This window comes from Pristis pectinata, chromosome 28, assembly GCF_009764475.1.
Source record: "Pristis pectinata isolate sPriPec2 chromosome 28, sPriPec2.1.pri, whole genome shotgun sequence".
Classification (NCBI taxonomy): domain Eukaryota; kingdom Metazoa; phylum Chordata; class Chondrichthyes; order Rhinopristiformes; family Pristidae; genus Pristis; species Pristis pectinata.
In genome coordinates, this window is record NC_067432.1 from 7493431 (window position 1) to 7514226 (window position 20796).

Consider the following 20796-nt stretch of genomic DNA (forward strand, 5'->3'; position numbering starts at 1 on the left):
GAGAAATAACTTCCCAGCACACTCTCATCAGGCAACAAAAGGTGGCAATCTGACTTTTGGCAGCTAATTTAAAGCAATGTCCAGGTACCGTTGTTCAAATGCCCCTCAGACCCAGACACACCATCAACTGTGGTGAAGCTTGCTGCTGAGGACAAAACTATCTTCAGCAAACACTCACTCATTCTGTGCAGGGCTTGCTGAAGAGTTATTTAGGGTAGTAATATTAGCTAAACATTTCCTTCTTTCTACCTAGGAGTAAAATTAATGTCCCCAAGGTCAGCATAATTGAATATAAGTCATTATTTATAACCTTGACAATGATAATCCCAGTTTGTTTCTGCTCTTCGAGCCAAATCTCATAAACCAAACCAGAAATCTTAAATATACCTCTTCTTTGAAGTTAATTTGGTTAATGGAAATATTTCAGGCTGGAAATGTTATGGGAAAACTGTAGACTACCTGAGCTTTTCCAGTGCACAGCCAAGCTCTCACCTTAACCTTCTGCTCCAAAAATTGAACTGTAGATCACCAGAGACTCAATAATAACTGTCTGGCAGTTGAAACTGAATTTGAATATCTGATCTTTTTCTCCAGTGAACCATGTTGCGGTAAAAGATGTTCAATGAGGTTTAAATTTCTAAATAACCAGGCAAATTGGAATAAAGTGGAATATTTCACTTTCCAAGCGTTCTTTCCTTGGTTTGTTATAACTAAACTGAAAACGCAGCTATAAAAGAATGTGCAAATAATTTTATGATAAGTAGTGCAGAGGAAAACTTGCACCCTCAAATTGATTTGAAGTGTTGACTATGTTTAAGAACAGATTAAACTACAGATACCATTCTACACAAAAGCAAAGCAAATTCAAAGTTTCTTTGAAGATTGGAAAATAAATCAGTTACATAAACTCAATAACACATCAGCTGAAATACAATTGTGCAGAATTAATGATGGTCTAGAAGTTTAACTCAAAAGGCATATTTCAACCTTATTCCTTTGGAATACTGTCATTAGATTTATAAACGAATGAAGATTTTCATGCCAAGATTTACTTACTATCTGACTCATCATCACTTGAAGAAACAAGAGAAAAGAGAGTTTTAGACTTAGGAAGGAGTGGAGAGATATTCAAGGAAAAGGAGATTTTCTTCCTGGGCTTGGTTCTTCCTTGTTCTGTCAACAGTAGAATTAGATCAAGCATTTTACTGAAAGGAAGCAAACCACATCTGCCTGCTGTTCCTCCACCACATACTGAATCAAAGAACTAAGCAACAAGGTGCAAGGTTGGATGTAGGTTAGCCACTATGATTAATTATCATCTGGTAATTGGTGCTCATTGTATAGAATGAGAGAGTAGGTTGAGAAACCCAGCCTGAAGACACTTCAAAGTCTCTCCTGATTAGATTTTTAACATCAGCTGAATTGTTCCAGGTAACGATCCAATTGGAGAAGAACAGGAGCCAATTTGACCACCGTCCCCTCCACAGTAGGCATCATTTGCAATTTCATCAGGGTTGGGTCTACAAAATCCACTCTCTCATTGATCACTATCAAAGGAAATGTTGCCATTTAGATTTTTGTAAAGCACATTAGTAGACATGTAAAAGTTTGAGATTATGTCCATTTGAATTGTGAAATGTAGGTTTACTTAGCATCAAGCTTAGCTTGGCATTCTTAGTTTGTAACACTTGGTGAGAATGGTCCTGTTGGAACCAGTTTAAGTGAATGAATTGAGCTTACCACATAATAAGCCTATGGTACAATTCTAAGAGAGCCACTTATGACTTTGGTTATTGCCATCTCAGTGCTGTTACATGGATGAAACTCAACGTGAAAGATTCGAGTACGGAAGTGTGGGGAAGGTGGGCAAGAAACTAGAAGATGACAATGCAATCAGGGACATTGGAAAAGGAAAGGAAATTGGAAAGTGGGCAGCAGTTTACAAATGGCTAATTTTTGAGGAGGATGAGGACTTTGATCTTGGAGGTAAGCAGGCAGTGCTGAGGTGGAGGGCACGATTTACAGGCAAGAAAATCTGGGTGGTCAGACACGAGAAATCAGTGATGGGTCTCAGGGTCAGGCTGAGCACGAGAAGGCAGGACAATCTGCCCTTCGAGCCTGGTGTGCTCCTGAGGCTGGCCTCACGAAAAGTGGAACCAGGTGGCACATCTTCGCTCACCGAAGACGCACGTTTTGGACGCAGTAGTCTTTGCCACCAGGGCAAGTGGGTTCACAGCCTTGAATAACCCTTTCCCCATGGCAACCATGGCACAGGTGTGCAAAAGGCTGTCACAGAGATGAGGGAAAACATTTGGGAAGTGGACCACATTTGGCCACATAGGAGGCCATTTGGTCCATTGAGTCCATACTAGCTCCCAGGGCAATCCTCTTCCCCAATAGTTTTTCCTGTGATTTCTTTACCCATATTCTACCTCACACCAATACATTTGGGGAAAGTTACAACCAGCCAATTAACCTACAACCTGCGTATCTCGGGGACGTGGGAGGAAACCAGAGCACTCACAGGAAACCCTCGGGGGAGGGGGTGGGGGGTCCACAGGGAGAACATGCAAACCCTGTCCAGACACTGCCAGAGGTCAGGATTGAACTCCAGCAGCAGGAGCTGAGTCAGCGGCTCTCCTGGCTGCACCACCGTACCTGGAGGGATAAGCATCGTGTGAAGTTCCAATCGCTGCACTGCAGGGAGGACGTGGAGGCTTTGGAGAGGGTGTAGAAGAGGTTCACCAGAATGTTGCCTGAATTAGAGATTATCAGCTATAAGGAGAGGTTGGACAAACTTAGATTGTTTTCTCTGGAATGTTGGAGACTGAGGGGCAACCTGATAATAGTATATAACATTATGAGAGGCATTGATAGGGTAGACAGTGTCTTTTGCTCCAGGGTGGAGATGTCAAATACTAGAAGGCATAAATTTAACATGAGAGCCGAAATGTTTACAGGAGATTTGCAATGTAAGTTTTTATTTTTACACAGGGAGTGGTAGGTGCCTGGAATGTGCTGCCAGGGGTGATGGCAGAAGCAGATACAATAGCACCTTTAATATTTAAGAGGAATTTAAGACAGGCTCATGAATAGGCAGGGGATGAGGGATATGGACTATGTGCAGGGAGATGGGATTAGTTTAAATTGGTATCATGGTTGGCACAGACATCGTGGGCTGAAGGGTTAGTTCTTGTTCTACGTTAAGCACCTTCAGCCTTTGTGGTCACACCACTCCTCATGATCACTCTCACAATGAGTCCCAGGGCAACAGACAGCACCAGACCAATTAGAACTATGGGCTCGTTATTCAGGCTGGGATCACAGCTTATCTGCACCGTGCAGGATTTTGAAAATCTGCACAAGCACAGTGAGACCGGACAAAATTGTGTGCAGTACACAGAGCAATAAAATCTCAGGCAGTCTGATGCAGACAGCAACACACTGACGTCCCAGCCAGCAACCTTTAATTCAAGTCTTCTGGTTGACATGTTGTGCAGTTTGCTCCTCGTTTTACCAGCAATTACGAAAGAAGATTGTAAGTAGCACGTTACTGCTCCACATTCTGTTGGTATGACAGATCTGCACTGTGCATATTGATGACATCATCATGTCCATAAGATATAGGAGCAGAATTAGGCCATTCGGCCCTTCAAGTCTGCTCCGCCATTCAATTATGGCTGACTTTTTCATCCTCATTCTCCCCATAACCCTTAAACCCCTTACCAATCAAGAACCTATCGATCTCTGCCTTAAGTACACCCAGTGACTTGGCCTCCACAGCCCTCTGGGGCAACGAATTCCACAGATTCACCGCCCTCTGGCTGAAGAAATTCCTTCTCATCTCAGCTTTAAAGGGATGTCCCTTTATTCAGAGGCTGGGCCCTCAGATCCTACTAATGGAAACATCCTCTCCATGACTACTTTATCCAGGCCTTTCAGTTTCCGGTAGGTTTCAATGAGATCCCCCCTCATCCTTCTGAACTCCATGGAGAACAAGACTTCATCTGCATGAACAGCATCAACGACCTGGAGATGAATCAGACCGAGAACTACCCTATCCAGCTTTCTGATGGACAGGATTTCTACCGGAAATCTTGCGTCTCTGTTCCACTTGAAGTGGTTCCCACTGCATGAGAATGTGCTAATTATGCATTAGAACTGTTTTGCAAGTTTTAAGTAAAAGAATACCACCAATTTCCTACATTTCACTCCTTCCATCAAAGCACGAAAGATTGAGAGAACACAAGATAAAGCCATTCACAATTTTAGAGAGCTTTAGCAAAGTAAATGGTGAATTACCACCACTGATGAAGCAATGGAGCATGTTGAAAGTTATCATCAAAAGAAGGCATTCAGGGTGATGGATTTTTAAAGCAGTGAGCCATTGGAATGCTTCCACAGATGGAGTGATTGAAGCAAAATATACAATAGACTTTAGATTAAAAATTAGATAAATATTGATAAAAGAAAAATGCAATAGGGGTTTGAGCAAAGGAGTGGCACACAAGTTCTATGAAGAGTATCAGTGTTAGCATGGACACTTTGGGCCAAATGGCCTCTTCTTCTCCTTTGCATTTCTCTGATTCTTTGGTGACTAGACCGCAAGGTTCATTTACCTTTGATGTTAAAGGTCTGGATAGCATTAGTAAAACCATGTGCTATTTTCCAATCCTTTACTACTGAAGGATAGGAAAGATTACTGCATGAGATGCACCCTTAGCCAAGGACTGACTCATCTCTTTCAAAGTGCTGACTTCTTTGCAAATTCATTAAACTGAACCCAAAGCCTCTGATGCTCATTATTTCAGACCGATGCAACTACTGCTCAAAGTCTGTTTGAATCTGTTCAGGAAAAACAAACTAGCTCATCTTTTTTTCCAAAGGAAGTGGTTAAGCCTCAACCTCCATCCTTAGAACAGACAGTTTTATAGTCACACTGCCTCCCATTATTCAATCAATACTAGAAAGTCACTCAACAACCAGCTGCTTATGTTTTCAATCTCCCCATATAATTCTCCCTGAACTATTTTTAGCTCTTTGCTCTGGATGACAAACATTAGACACACTGAGACCTGGCTGGGCACTTTTGAAAGGTTATGTTCTTGCCACTTCAATAGCTCCAAGTTCCCACAACAAATTAGATGCAAATGTATGCACGGGGCACTGCTTGCTGAGGCCACAGTGCTGTGTGGATCATTAACAAGATCCACACAGCACCTAGTGTGGATCATGTGGTGTGATGATGATCACAAAGAGAGAGTTCAAAGCACCAAGTTAGTCTAGCTCTGGGATTGACACTGAAAGAACTAAATTGCCATTTTGGGACAGTTTTCTGAAGTTTATTAGGGTTAATGCCGTGTATTTATTTGCACTCTATGGTTCGGAGATGAAAGACATTCCTTTCCTGTGTTCCCATCATTTTGCCTCAGTCCCTGATTCCAATCCCTGACCAGCACCAAGCCAGCAATTGATCCCAGAAGTTCACAAGCTGGTGCCGCTTCAACAAAACATTCAACAACCAAATATTTATATTCTGAAATCTTTTGGTTTAAGATGGGCTGGGGTGGTGAGAGGGGAAAAATTGAGGTGCTTTTCACACAAGTGGCAACTCTGGCAGTGTATGGACCTGCAGATGTATACCAAGTATGACTGAAAACACCAAAAGCATTGAGAACTGAAGATGGATGTTTCTTCATAAGCAAATTAATGTGAACCAATGACAATCATTCACTTCAGTTGTTGCCAAATTATATTAGCCTGACAATGCAGCCAGATTCTTATAATCTCAGGAGAAATGACTCTTTCAAAGGCTCTTTTGCTACATCCACCAAGTACTGAGGCAAACAAGGGGAGTCTCCAGTATTCCATCCCCAGAGGTGGTAGGACTATGTTGTCATTGTACTGACACAACAGCACCTTTGAACTGCAGAAGCCCCTTGCTAACCTGAACAAAAAAGCACCAAGCCAACTCAGCCCAGCAAGCAAGTAATCACACAACCAGACTTGGATTTCAATTACCCAAAAGGTTGAAGGTTGTGGAAGTCACTGGCAAGGAAAGTATTTGTTGCCCAACCCCCAACTGCCATTTCAGAGTTTGAAGAGACTTATCTGCAGACTGCTGGCAGATGTTACTGAAGAACATGCGTAAACAGACTGAGTTTGTATGGCAAACCCATAGAATTATTGAGACATCTGAAGTGTGCTACATTGAAGGAGAGTGAACAACTCATTCCTAAACATGGTGCAACTTTCTCTCCGGAAAGTCTGTTCTGGAGTCATCGAGTCATACAGCACAGAAACAGCCCTTTCATCTCACCACATCCATGCTGACCATTGGATACCTCTCTATACTAATCACATTTACCAGCACCTAGTCGGTAACCTTCAGTGCCTTGGAGATTCAAGTGCTCGTCTAGTTCTTAAGTATCACGAGAGGACCCCTTCCACCACTCCCTCAGTAAGTGTGTTCCAGATTCTAATCATCCTTTAGGTGTAAAAATTCTTTCTCAGATCTCCTCTAAACACCTTACCTCTTATCTAAAACCTAGTTTCTCTAGTTTTAGATATCTTTTCTACGTGGTAAAGTTTCCCACTGTCAACACCATTTATGTCCCTCATACTTTTGCATACCTCTACCAGGTCCCCCTCAACCGCCCAATGGTGCGAACATTGAATTTGCCAATTTCCGCTTGGTTGTGGGTTCTCTTCCCACACACACATGCACCTGTCCATCTAGTTTTCCTCTCTCTGTTCATCTCTCCCATCCTCTCCTCCCACCTGGCTCCATCTGCCCATCATTCCCACCCCATCTACCAGCCTCTGTCCCACCCCCTCCTTCACCTAGTCCCATTTGCCCATCAATCCTCTCCCCATCTGGTTCCATCTGTCACCTACAAGCCCCTATCCCACCCCCCATTTGTACCAGCTAAGGACTGGTAATCTCTCCTGTTCCCCTTCAGTCTTGATGCAGGGTCTTGACCTGAAACTTAGACTTACACCCTTTTCCCCCAACAGATGCTGCTTGACCTGCTGAGTTCTTCCAGCATCCTGTTTGTTAAGAGTCTTTCAAATGCTCAAAGTTAACCTCTTTCATCTATCCTAACTTTGCAGATTTTGAATTCAGTTTCATTATGCCAGACAGTGAAATGACATTGAACTCTAATTAATTAATTGATTGATTGGAACATACTTCTCAAACAGAATCTAAACTTCTTCCCTGAAGATCAGGTTGGTGAGTGACCCACCTCCCTCCCATCAATTGCTCTTCCCCAATATATCCTGTTAGCTCATTACTGTTGTCCTGGCTCCCAGTGACACTTTTGCTTCTGAAACAGGTTTAAGCTACACTTCAGCACATAACCCAGTGTGATATTTCAGTGCAGTACAGGTATTGTTTGTCAGATGGCTTTCAAAATGCTGTCAAGAAAAACGTTGGAGCTCATTGGGTCCAGATCAATATTCATCTTCAACCAACCAATGTCATCAAAACAAAAGAATATTATTTCTTGCCAAGAGTTTGCTGTGTGCAAATCACCCAGCATATTTATGTAGCAAACGTGTTTGAACTTTAAAGGCAATTCCCTGAGAGTTCCAAAGGGCAAGAGAGATTCCATTTAACTTTAAGCTCCTTTTTCTTGATGGGAATGACTGTCACTCTCTTCATGCCAGGTTTGACTGCCAGTATGTTAGACAGGCTTAGCTGGGACTCTGGTGGAGCTAATTGCCCCAACATTACTCCCCCACCCCAAGGGAAGTTCCCTGAGGGAACATTTTCCATTGTGTGGATATCCAAGGATGACAAAATGAGCCCTTTACGAGTCAAACCACTTGTTGCTACTGACTACCAAGGTTGGCAGAGTTGAGGCATATCTATGGAACTCTACCCCAGTGAAGAGTCAACATCTTCAGGAGAATGAGAATATGTAGAAAAGCAAAATAGTTAACAGGAGGACATGCATTTTTAAGAAGTGCAAGATGTTTAGCATTTCCACTCTTGCTCGTTCCCAACACATGCACCACATTAATTACTGATCATTTTATCCATCCAATAATTGCACTGAGTACTCACTGTCTGTGCTTGGAGGGCTGATAGCTTGGAGCGAAATGGATTTTGTTAATGGAGGAGCAGAATGTAGCTGTGGCCTTGCCAAATTCTGTAGGGAAACAACATGTGCTTATGTTTAATAATCCTTTTCCTAATGGCATTCTGTGTAAAGTCAGAGGCAATTCCTGCAGCACCTAAAAAGGTTAATTTTAATTGCACCAGCACTGAATAGACTGAAAGTGAGAGGATATAACAATGCCAATCAATCACAACAGCAATTTAAAACACAGCCTCTGTTAAAATAGCAGATGAAGTAATTATAATGTGGTATAAATGTGCTGAGCATTTCCTCTGCAACACTGAAGAAAATGGTATTAATAGTTTAAGCAAATAAGCAGAACTATGACAAATAGATTTCGAAAGTGAGGCCACTGGCACAAGCTCAACAGGAATGGTGAAAAGCTAGAGGTCCAAAGAGACGTAAGGGGTTCCTGTTCATAGATCAGTAAAATATCAGGGACAGGAAGAGAAAATAATAAAAAGCTAATGGAATGATGTCTGTGTATAAGGACGAGAAGCAATGGGCATAGGAAGTTATATTTGCTGTACAAAGCCCAGGTTAGACCATAATCAGTGCAGTGAGAACAGTTTTGGATAACACATCTTGTGAAGGCTATACCAGTGTGGACAGAGTGCAGTGTTTTCCAGAACAGCATGGTAGCATAGTGGTTAGAGGAACACTATTACAGCACCAGCGATCGGGGTTCAATTCCCACTGCTGTCTGCAAGGAGTTTGTACGTTTTTCCCTGTAACTGTGTGGGTTTTCTCTGGGTGCTCCGGTTTCTTCCCACATTTCAAAGACGTACGGGTTAGCAGGTTAACATGGGTGTAATTGGGCGACGCGGGCTTGTTAGGCCAGAAGGGCCTGTTACCGTGCTGTATAAATAAAGTTTAAAGTAAATATATCAGGATTCCAAGGGTTAGACAATGATGGGAGATTGCACAAACTGTCAAGGCAGAGGCTTATCACCTTCAGGGTAATGAGGGACAGGCAATAAATGCTGCCTCAACTTGTGAGCTTGTAAATGAGCATTTACAACCAAACTAAAGTTGTATTGATCTGAAACCTATAAAGGTTAAGGAATATATCAATTAAAGTTTTCAAGATATTAAGTGAAACAGAGATAAACCGTTCGGGTTGGTTAGGGAAGGGTATAATCTAAAAATTAAATTAAATCTTTCAGGTGTGAGGTTATGAATTATTTTTAAATGCAGAAGATGACAGCAACTCTCTTCCACAAATAACAATTGACACCAAGCCAATGGTTAACTCTAAATCTAAGACTGATAATCTTTTGTTAATCTAAGGCATTGAGTAATTTGGAGAAAAGGCAGGTGCAGGGAGCCAGATCACAGATTAACATGATCTCAGTGAGGATCCAGAGAGGGACAGGGGTTGAATGGTCTCTCCTATTCCCACACTAACACCACAGTTCGAAAGTTCTTCATTGGATTTGAGGTCCCTTTGGTCATCCTTAGACCGTGAGGCATTAGATGTAAAATGTCCTTCTTTTTACTTCAGCATGCATATCTAGCTCCACAGTTTAAACAGCACAACCCGATAATGATAAATCATTTTGCCACCCTGCTGATATTTTAATAAGGCCCCAAGTCAATGAGCTTTGCTCATTAACACCAGCAATTTGCATAAGCAGCTGCTTTACCTGGTTTTCGAACATGCTGCCCTCGCTGTGGTCCGACTCCATCTCTTCCTCAGTCAGCGAGACGAGTGAGCCACGGTCATCGGTGCAGACCACTGGAGCTCGTCGAGGGTCCCGGGAACTCTGAAGAACCGACTCCATGGTGTGTGATGGCTCCTTTGGCACCTCACTGCCAGCGGTCAGACCTTCCAGGCTGTAACTAAACACAGAAGGAACAGGGTCAAGTAACATTGTAACTGCTGCAGGCTTGGAAAGCAGCAAAGGTAGCCACAGGACCATAAGATGTAGCAGCAGAATTAGGCCATTCAGCCCATCGAGTCTGCTCCACCATTCAATCGTGGCTGATTTTTTTTTATCAACCCCATTCTCCCTGTAACCTTAAACCCCCTTATTTATCAATCTCTGCCTGAAATACACCCAATGACTTGGCCTCCACCGCGCTCTGTGGCTACGAATTCCACAGATTCGCCACCCTCTGGCTGAAGAAATTCCTCCTCATCTCAGTTTTAAAGGGACATCTCTTTGTTCTGAGGCTGTGCCCTCAGATTCTAGACTCTCCTACTAACCCTCACTAAGTAACTCCTCTACAAAGTTTTCAAAGGCTACTGAAAACACAAATAGTTCATCACACAGGATGGGAAATATATAACCCATTTTCAATGACTTTCATTAAACAGACACAGTTTAGGGCAGAAGAGAAAAAGACATTGACGAGGAGTACGAGAGGATTGAGGGAGTGAGTGGGAGGAGTTAAGACAATGACAATGGCCTTAGAGTGTGCTACAGACAAGGATGGAGGTGACAGTGGGGATGCTTTCGTTTAATGCAAGGGGATACACAAAAGAAGGAAGGCTTACTGTATTTTAGAAAGCATCCATGTGACATGGATATCACGGGAAAACCTTGCATTTAGTGCCTGGCCTTAACACTCCCGCCATTTCTGAGGGCAGTTAAGAGTCAACCACATTAGTGGGTGTGATGTCACATTTGGCCAGACCAGGTAAGGTTGACAAATTTCACCTCTACTGAGGTGGTGATGGAGGCAGATACTCTCACAACATTAAAGCAGCATCTGGGTAAGCACTTAAACTGCCAAGGCATAGAAGGCTACGGACCAAATGTAGATAGGTACGATGGTTGGCATGGACATTGGTGGGCCGAAGGGCCTGTTTCTGTGCTATATGACACTAAGACTGTTATGATCTATAAATATTACAGTAGTCAGAGTGGTCCTTTGATGCAAAAATGCTGTTGATATTGTTGTGATTTAACTACCGCTAAAAGAGTCTGAAAACAGCATTAACAAACAAGTCTCAGACCCACAACTGGATGCTGGCCTGTTTTGTTCACTTCGAGATGCCAACTGATCTGCTGTATTTCTGGCATCCTTCTCCGACTGAGGAAAGTCGTGTTTCTTTTGGCAAAGCAGGCAAGAGAGGAAAAATAATCATCATGAATGATTTAGGAAAAAATATTTTACTTTTCTTGTGCGTGGGAAAAGCACAGAATGGTGATTAGTACCAAGATTTGTGTCACTACCCTGAGACCTGAAGGAATTCAAGTTCAATAACAAAAGCATATTTAATGCTGAAGCTCTCAGTGGACTGGGGGACTTGGAGAAGCTTCAAAAAGCACCTTTCGTGCATTTAACAGCGAGCGTATCTTCACCACTGCTCACAGCCACTGGACAGATAAAGATATCGTTTTGTTGCGAATGTGAAAATGTATGGGAGGCATCACATGTCAAGGTTGACTGAGGAACAGCAAGCATTCCTGCTACAGAAGAGCAAGGATGCTCAGTAAAAGTCCTCAGCACAAACCAATTGCTTAAAGATCTGGCAAGCTCTCCCCACGCTTGTATCAATGTCTCTAAACACAGTCCTTTGCACCTCTGGGAGGTTTGGGGAGGAAAATGAGTAAGTGACAGTGATGCTCTCAGAAACAAATCAAGAAGTGTTCCAGAGCAAGTCCTAAAGCTCCAGAAATCTATTCCACTGCTTGTTCAGTCTTCAATTCATGGAATTTTAATTATTTAATTGGATGGAGGTTGGGGTTGGTGGAGTTGATCACAATGTCATTAAGTGTGTGGAAATACATGGTCTTTCTTCACGTGGAGGGACTGAGTTATAGAGAGAAGTTGAGCAGGTTGGGACTGTTTTCATTGGAGCGTAGGAGAATGAGGGGTGATCTCATAGAGGTGTATAAAATCATGAGGGGCGATCTTATAGAGGTGTAAAAAATCATGAGGGGCATAGATAGGGTCAATGCACATGGTCCTTTTTTCCCAGGGTTGGGGAATCAAGACCTAGAAGGTGCAGGTTAAAGGTGAGAGGTGAGAGATTTAATAGGATCCCAAGGGAAAACCTTTTCATCCAGAGGGTGTTCTGTACATGGAACAAGCTGCCAGAGGAAGTGGTCAAGCCAGGTAGATTAAACAACATTTAAAAGGCACTTGGATAGATACATGGAAGGAAAGGTTTAAAGGGAGATGGGCCAAACACGGGCAAATGGGACTAGCTTAGATGGGAATCTTGGTCAGCATGGACCAGATGGGCTGAAGGGCCTGTTTCCATGCTGTATGACTCTATGACATCACCTGAATACACTGAACTGCAGCAAAGATGGCCAGGTTAGTCTGAATCATGAAGTGAGTTCCAATGGGCCACCGGGATTGACCAAGAGCAGGCCATGAGAAGCATCACCTCATTGCTTCCTTCCCCTAGCTAGGAAATGATTGGTGGTGCCATCAAGCAAAGCTGGGACCATAAGGGCTTTCAGCACCCCAGCTACAAAACTCATTCACATTTCCCTGCCTTCACCCCACAAAAAGGAAAAGGCTTAGCTCCCAAACACTGCTTTTCCCATGGGAATACAAGCTCCTCTGTGTTGTTTCTCCAAATCTTACCATTATCTGGGAAATGCTTCAATTAAATTTTTCACCCTCCACCCGACTCACAAGTTCAAAAAGACAAAAACTACGAACTGAAATTAATTCCCTCTTCTAGGTGCAATTGTGCACAGATGTAACTTAATTCAGAAATACTTCTCTTGTCTGTCCAAGAACCAATAGATTTGCACCTCTGGGTTGTTTTGAGTTTTAGTCTTTTATTTACAGAATTTGGCAGGATAAGATGCACCAAGAATGTATTTGATCTATTTCCTCAGCTCTCCACTTCAAACTCAAAAGATGGAAGCACGAGTTTCAAACATGAAAGCTATGCACTCTGGACAGCACCTGGTATGGTCCATACCTTCTGCAACTAATGTCACATCCCGTGACAAAGGGTTGCTTCTCAGAAGGACACCAACTCATACTAGAAATAAGAGGAGAAAGATCAGAATAAGGAAGGAAACAACAAGAGGAAAGAAGTGCATATTCAGGAAATTTCAGCTCAAGGTTTAATGCAATGACACTAATCCACATTCAAGATACGAGGTTAATAAAAATTGTTCGTGTTGGTTCACTTAGGGCTTTTCAAGCTTCCAAGCTGGTTAAAAATGCTCTGCCAAGTTATCTTTTTACATGCTGTTTAAGAAGTTCCACTGAATACAGTGTGCTGCCAGTATTGTTGATGTCTTAACCCTTCCTGTCAAATTGTTCTTGCATCACCACCACTGGCAGAACTCCGAAAGTAGCACTTGAGTTTATTTTTTGGTTTAAAGACCACTAACATGCTCAAGAACCTATTTGAAAAATTTGCTTTATTTTTATGGCAAAAAAATTTAATGTATTGTCAGTATGTCAACCATGCACTTTGCTTTAAGAACATCAGTCTGAAAATGCAGATTTGTACAAGACTGCTGACCAATCATATTTGTTCGTGGATATGTAAAATATCTATATAAGATATCTTTATTAGTCACATGTACATTGAAACACACAGTGAAATACATCTTTTTGCGTGGAGTGTTCTGGGGGCAGCCCGCAAGTGTCGCCACGCTTCCGGCACCAACATAGTGTGCCCACAACTTCCTAACACGCACGTCTTTGGAATGTGGGAGGAAACTGGAGCACCCGGAGGAAACCCACGCAGACACGGGGAGAACATACAAACTCCTTACAGACAGTGGCCAGAATTGAACCTGGGTCACTGGTGCTGTAATAGCGTTATGCTAACTGCTACACCATCGCACCTGCCCATACGTAACAAACTATGCTACTCAGTGAATGGTACAGAGTACCAGAATGGGGGAGAAAACCTTAGAACTGTCAAGCCCTGTACAATTGAGTGTGCAGGCATTATGATTGCTGTTGCCAATTTAGCTACATTTTGTTCTAGAAACCAAGAGCTGATATATTAAATGACTAAAATTACTATCCCACACTATTGCAAATCTCGTAACAATACTGTCCTGTATTTTCCAAAACGAAACCAAAAGAAGCACATTATGTACTCCAAGCTCTTTTGTTAAACAACGCAGATGCCAGGAAATGTGAAAATCTGGCTGTAATTAGTTTCAAAATAAGAACTATGCCACCTGAGATTGTTAATAAAGTACTAGCAAAGAATAACGATAGCACATAATGAATAATCATGATTACTGAACTATGTGGGTGTAACATTACAATATTGAATTTGGGACCCACCACAGACTTCATCTTCTGCTTCCTCACTCTTAACTTGCTCCAATTCCCCTCACCACGCAGAAGGGCTTGGAAGAGGTAAATGATGGTGAGTCAACAGGATCAAGACCAAAATGGTATGCAGTTCGCTGGGTGCGAGCTGTTGATTATCTCACCCAAGCGAGCATCATGAACAAGTCAAGACAATGAACGCCTACCAACGTCCCTCCTTCACCCCCTCAACCTTCCAGGGGAGGTCACTGAATTAGCATCAAGGAAATGTGTCAAGTTTCGCTATGACCACAGCAGAGATTAAGTAACAAGCACACAAAGGCAAAGATTTAAACGAGTCAGCCATGTGTTACATACTGGGACAGTTGACAGTCATCTGTCTGCGGCATCAGCTTTCATTCCCACAGCTGCAAGTTTGGGGCAAGAACTAAGTCTATTTAAAGAATCAGTTTTTGATCAGTTCTCATGGTCATACGAGAGACAAGGCTTCAGTGAAAGAACATTTACAGAACAAATGAAAGGTTGTGAAATTTTGATTATTTTTGAACACCGCAGATGTGGCCAAATGTGTGAAAACAGGATGTTAGAATCCATTAACTTGGGTTAAAATAGATATTAGTTTTGTTTTATCTATTACCTTCTTCTATGAATTGGCGGCCTCTTTATGACATCACCAAGTATTCCCACAGAACTGAAAATGAATTATGAAAATGAACAATCATTCAGCAGAGAAAAGGAATGAGATGATAAAGGCTGAAAAGATTGGAAGAAAACAAAACAAAAAGAGAAACAATGAACATCAGCAAATGATAAAACTAAATAAAACCAGGAATCCTTCATCCAAATCATCTCAGACAGCACATCTTCCTTTCCTTCGCTGTGATCTCATACTTCATGAGCCAATCGCAGTAGTGTGTCATTCAGCGCAATTACTCCATGCCAACATGAATGTTTTTTTTAATACATGCTTCCTCTTTCAATTCCCGACATAACTTGGGACGTCTGATCACTTCACATTTTTCCTTTTTAAGGAAATACCATCCCCGTCCCCCCACCACATCCCCAGCAGGCGTGTGCTGCCCGGACAGCCTTAATATCTGACCTTAATGAAGACAACACAAGTTCAGTTCATGACGTAGTATGAATTGATCCAATGTTATCATTCACAACTTCCATCTCCTTTTCTGGAGTACTCAATCACTGAAATTAGATCAATTTCTTCAGAACATAGAACAGTACAGCACAGAACAGGCCCTTCAGCCCACAATGTTGTGCCAACATAGCTATTCCCTCCTACCTACAGAATGCCCATATCCCTCTATTTTCCTCTCATTCATGAGCTCATCGAAGCCCCTCTTAAAAGCCCCCAATGAATTTGCCTCCACCACCCTATCAGGCAACTCATTCCAGGCATCCACCACTCTCTGACTGAAAAACGTACCCCTCATGTCTGTTGGGTATATAATATTTTCTTGGGTATACAGAAGCAACTCAACTTATTTACACACCTATTAATGTTATACAAGAATTAAAGAGATGTTGCTGAATCATAAGTCAATCTGTCACATATCAAATAGTTTTTTAAATTACCTACATCTTCATTTTAATTTGCAATGTGTTATTAGTATCAATTATTTACAACTTTTGCTCATTAATCATGCAATGATAATGAATAATTAAATTTATGAATATTGTCTCATTTGCATTTATGACTATTCTAAACATCCTACCGATTTGAAATGAGTAGTTTTCAAATGTAGATTTGCAATGAAGCCACTCAGGCACACAACTGCTTCATAGTAACCAAAGATTACACAGACTATTGGATTATCAGGGGCTTGAACATTAGAACTTTTCATATTTAAACTTCTATACTCAAGGAAAAATACTAGGAACAGTTTAGTTTGGGATAGATGGCTGGACAGAGTCTTAATCCACTCATTCCAATGGATAATCTACGCCCTTCCCAAGAATTAAGCCAGCACCTCTTTCCCAGGGCATCAATGCTCAATATAAGAGGGCATGGCTTTTAAGTAATGGGTGGGAAGTTCAATGGAGATATCAGAGGAAGGTTTTTTTTTACCCAGAGAGTGGTTGGGGCATGAAATGCGCTGCCTGGGGCGGTGGTGGAGGCAGGTACATTGGTCAAATTCAAGAGATTACTAGATAGGCATATGGAGGACTTTAAAATAGAGGGATATGTGGGAGGAAGGGGTTAGATAGTTTTAGGCTAGGTTTAAAGGTCGGCACAACATTGCGGGTCGAAAGGCCTGTATTGTGCTGTACTGTACTATGTTCTAATTAAACATTTCCTTCGCAACCTTTACTGATGCTTCACCAACTTCTCCATCACCAATAAACTCTACCATCAAGAGATATGGAAACAAGGCCACTTGCATCAAATCATGCACCACCCTGACTTTATTTCCAAGTCAGGGTGGTGTATGACTTGATGCAAGTGGCCTTGCATTCTTCAATTGCTGATCTTCAGTGTGGCTACCCTTCAATCTTAAAATTCCCTCCCCAACAGTGTGGTGGGAGAAGCTTCCCAAGAAGAACTGCAGCCCAGAGCCTGCCGACCTGTGGGACCTGATGGTACATGTTACATTTGGGTTGGGTGTATATTTTGTCAAAACATTTGGGTTCAGTTCAGGGTAGGTCTGGTTAGGCCAGCTCAGTTCTTCAACCAGAGCAGGATAATTTGCTTAGTATGTCCACTTGTCTTTGCTCTTATTCGTCAATAACAATGCACGCGCAGCTTTGCAAGTTTTTATTGGGTATTCTGCAAATACTTCGGGTTGGGTCAGACTGTATTGTAGCTTTATATTCAAGCTGTCCTGCAAGCTCACAACCTCCATCTCAGTGGAATAAATACTGGTCTTGTAAGCAGTGCCCAAAAGAGGTTGATAAAGTGGATGGAGGAAATTATTTCTACTGGTCAGAGACAATGGGACACAGTCTCGAAGTTAGAACCAGGACCTTGTGGGGTACATGCAGAGCGGTGGGAAACTTTTCCTCATGGCAGAGATACCTAAAAGGAGAGGGCATAGGTTTAGGGTGAGGAGCAAGAGGTTTAGAGGGGAACCATGGAAGAAATTCTTTCATGCAGTGGTTACAATCTCGAACGCACTGCCTGAGAAGGTGGTGGAGGCAGGTAGTCTCATATTTAAGAAGCATCTGGACAAACATTTGAATTGTCAAGGCATATTAGGCCACGGACCAAGTGCTGGTAAATGGGTTTAGATAAAACAAGATATCTTTACCAGTCACATGTACATCGAAGCACACAGTGAAATGCACCTTTTGCGTAGGGTGTTCTGGGGGCAGTCTGCAAGTGTTGCCATGCTTCCAGCGTCTACATAGCATACCCACAACTTCCTAACCCGTACACCTTTGGAATGTGGGAGGAAACTGGAGCACCCGGAGGAAACCCACGCAGACACGGGGAGAATGTACAAACTCCTTACAGACAGTGGCCGGAATTGAACCCGGGTCGCTGGCGCTGTAATAGCGTTACATTAACTGCTACGCTTAGTATAGATAGAAGATTGACGGTCAGCATAGACATGGTGGGTTGAAGGGCCTGTTTCCATGCTGTATGGCTCTAACTGTTATCTCACCAATGGTCTTTAGTTAGCTCATGACTCCTGCATTGCATGGATGACTATACTTTATGAACCAGTTTCTGAACAAGTCTCTGCCCAAGAATGACACCATGTGTACCCCCTACCCCTTGCTCACACCCAGGCCTCCCTCCTCACATCCTACCTCCGCTGGTTGATTTCGGTTTCACCGCCTGTGTTTTTCCCGGGACCCCAGCTGTGCCGTCGAAAGGGCGACAGTGACCTGATGGACGGCCTGAAGGTGGAGGCACGAGTGGGCACTTCAGCGACACTGTCCTTCTCCTCCTCCGATTCGCAGACGACAGGGCAGCCGTCCCATTGCCCGGACGATCCTCTGCCACCCATCTCCTCCGTGCTCACGGGGCTCTGCTGCTTGCTGGGCTCCTTCATCTCCAAGGCAGTGGTGGGTAGCAAGAACACATCACCTTCAAGGGTCTCGGAGGGTTCAGGGTCCTCGATGGTCGAACTACTTGTTGTTACTCCACTGATTTCATACACTGCATTCTGTTCATCATCTGCCTGTAATAAAAGAAACAACTGAATAATCCTGGGTTCATATTCCTGCTGACATTGAGCTATTTACCATACTGCATTTTTATATTTTGTATATACCATTTTTTTGCACTGTTTGTACTTGCACTTTTTTTTTGTTTTTTGTTTTTTGTTTGCGTTTATTGTATGTCTTCTGTTCTATTTATGTCCTCTGTTGTGTGAGTCTGGGGGAAACGACATTTCGTTCCACCATGTGTTTTTACAGCATGGATGAATGACAATAAAGTAACTTGAACTCTGAAGGAACACAAGGTATGACAGCGCAGTGGTGAAGTAAATGGACTAGCGAAACAAAAAATGGACTAGTGTCTGCATTTTGGGAAGTTAGACCAGGGCAGGACATACAGTGAATGTCAGGGCCCTGGGCAGTGTTGTAGAAAAGAGAGACCTAAGAGTACAAGCACTTAGCTCCCTGAAAGTGGTTCACAGGTAGACAGGGTGGTGAAGAAGGCAAGCGGCATGTTGTCTTCGTCGATGGGGCACTGGGTACAAGAGATGGGACATCATGTTAAAGCCGCACAAAACGTAGAACACTACAGCACAGTACAGGCCCTTCGGCCCACAATGTTGCGCCGACATTTTATCCTGCTCTAAGATCTATCTAACCCTTCCCTCCTACATAGCCCCCTATTTCTCTATCATTCATGTGTCAAAGAGTCTCTTAAATGTCCCTAATGTATCTGCCTCCACAACCTCTGCTGGCAGTGTGTTCCACACACCCACCACTCTCTGTGTAAAAAAACTTACCCCTGACATCCCCTTTATATCTTCCTCCAATCACCTTAAAATTATGCCCCCTCATGTTAGCCACTGTCGCCCTGGGAAAAAGTCTCTGACTGCCCACTCGATCTATGCCTCTTATCATCTTTTACACCTCTATCAAGTCACCTCCCATCCTCCTTTGGTCCAAAGAGAAAAGCCCTAACTTGCTCAATCTATGATCATAAGACGTGCTCCCCAATCCATGCAACATCCTGATAAATCTCCTCTGCACCCTCTCTAAAGCTTCCGCATCCTTCCTATACTGAGGTGACCAGAACTGAACACAATACTCCAAGTGTGGTCTAACCAGAGTTTTATAGAGCTGCAACATCACCTCACGGCTCTTGAACTCAATACCCCGACTAATGAAGGCCAACACGCCAAATGGCTTCTTAACAACCCTACTGACCTGCGTGGCAACCTTGAGGGATCTATGGACGTGGACCCCAAGATCCCGCTGTTCCTCCACACTGCTAAGGGTCCTGCCATTAAACTTGTATCCTACCTTTGAATTCAACCTCCCGAAGAGTATCACTTCACACTTATCCGGGTTGACATTGGTGAGACCGCTCCCGGAACACTGTGCGCTGTTTTGATTGCCACACTATGGGAAGGAGGTGATTAAGCTCGAGAGGATGTTCACAAAGGTGTTGCCGGGACTGGGGAGGCTTGGGTTATCAGGAGAGACTGGATAGGCTGGGACTGTTTTCCTTGGAGCGAAGGAGGCTGAGGAATTACCTCATGAAGGTTTATAAAATCACGAGGGGCATAGATAAGATGGACTGTTGCAATCTCTTTCCCAGGGTATGGGAGTCTGAAACGAGAGGGTCTGGGTTTAAGGTGAGATGGGAAAGATTTAAAGGGGACTGGAGGGGCAAGTTTTCTGCACAGAGGGTGGTGGTACATGGAACAAGCTGCCAGAGGAAGTGGTAAAGGCGGGTACAATTACACCATTTAAAAGACATTTGGACAGGTACATGGATAAGAAAGGTTTATGGGAATATGGGCCAAACTCAGGCAAATGGGACTAGCTCAGGAAGACATCATGGTCAGCATGGATGAGTTGGGCCGAAGGGCCTGTTTCCATGCTGTATAACTCTATGACTCTGAGAGGACTTGCCATTTGATCTGCAGACAAGAGCTCAAATCTCACCACAGCAGCTGGGGAAGTTAAATTTAAGTAGTTAAATTAATCAGAAATAATAAGCTGATATCAGTAACAATAACCGTGACATTTTTGGATAGTTCAGGGAAAAAAAAATTCTAATGCCCTTTAAGGAAGGAATTCTGTCCTGCTTATCCAGTCTGTTAAACAATACAGTTGGTCCATATCCATTTTATACAGGTTTCAAGTCACTGATGGTAACACCATAAGTAACAGACTGATTTGGATTGAGAAGTGATTATTGGGCAGAAAGCAAAGAGTGGAAATAAATGGGTCCTTCTCAAATTGGCAGGATGTGACAAGTTGGGTATGGCAGAGATCGGTGCTTGGAGCCAAGCTATTCATGATT

General features: G+C 43.0%; 1 protein-coding gene across 1 annotated transcript in view; it reads right to left on the minus strand.

The window, feature by feature from the left end:
• The window catches only part of LOC127583868 (A-kinase anchor protein 13-like), a 407302-nt gene that overhangs the window by 108418 nt on the left and 278088 nt on the right, over positions 1–20796 (minus strand). The window contains 3 exon segments of the mRNA XM_052040262.1: positions 8072–8156; positions 9773–9968; positions 18114–18487. Of these exon segments, the coding sequence (XP_051896222.1) occupies positions 8072–8156; positions 9773–9968; positions 18114–18487 (655 nt within the window).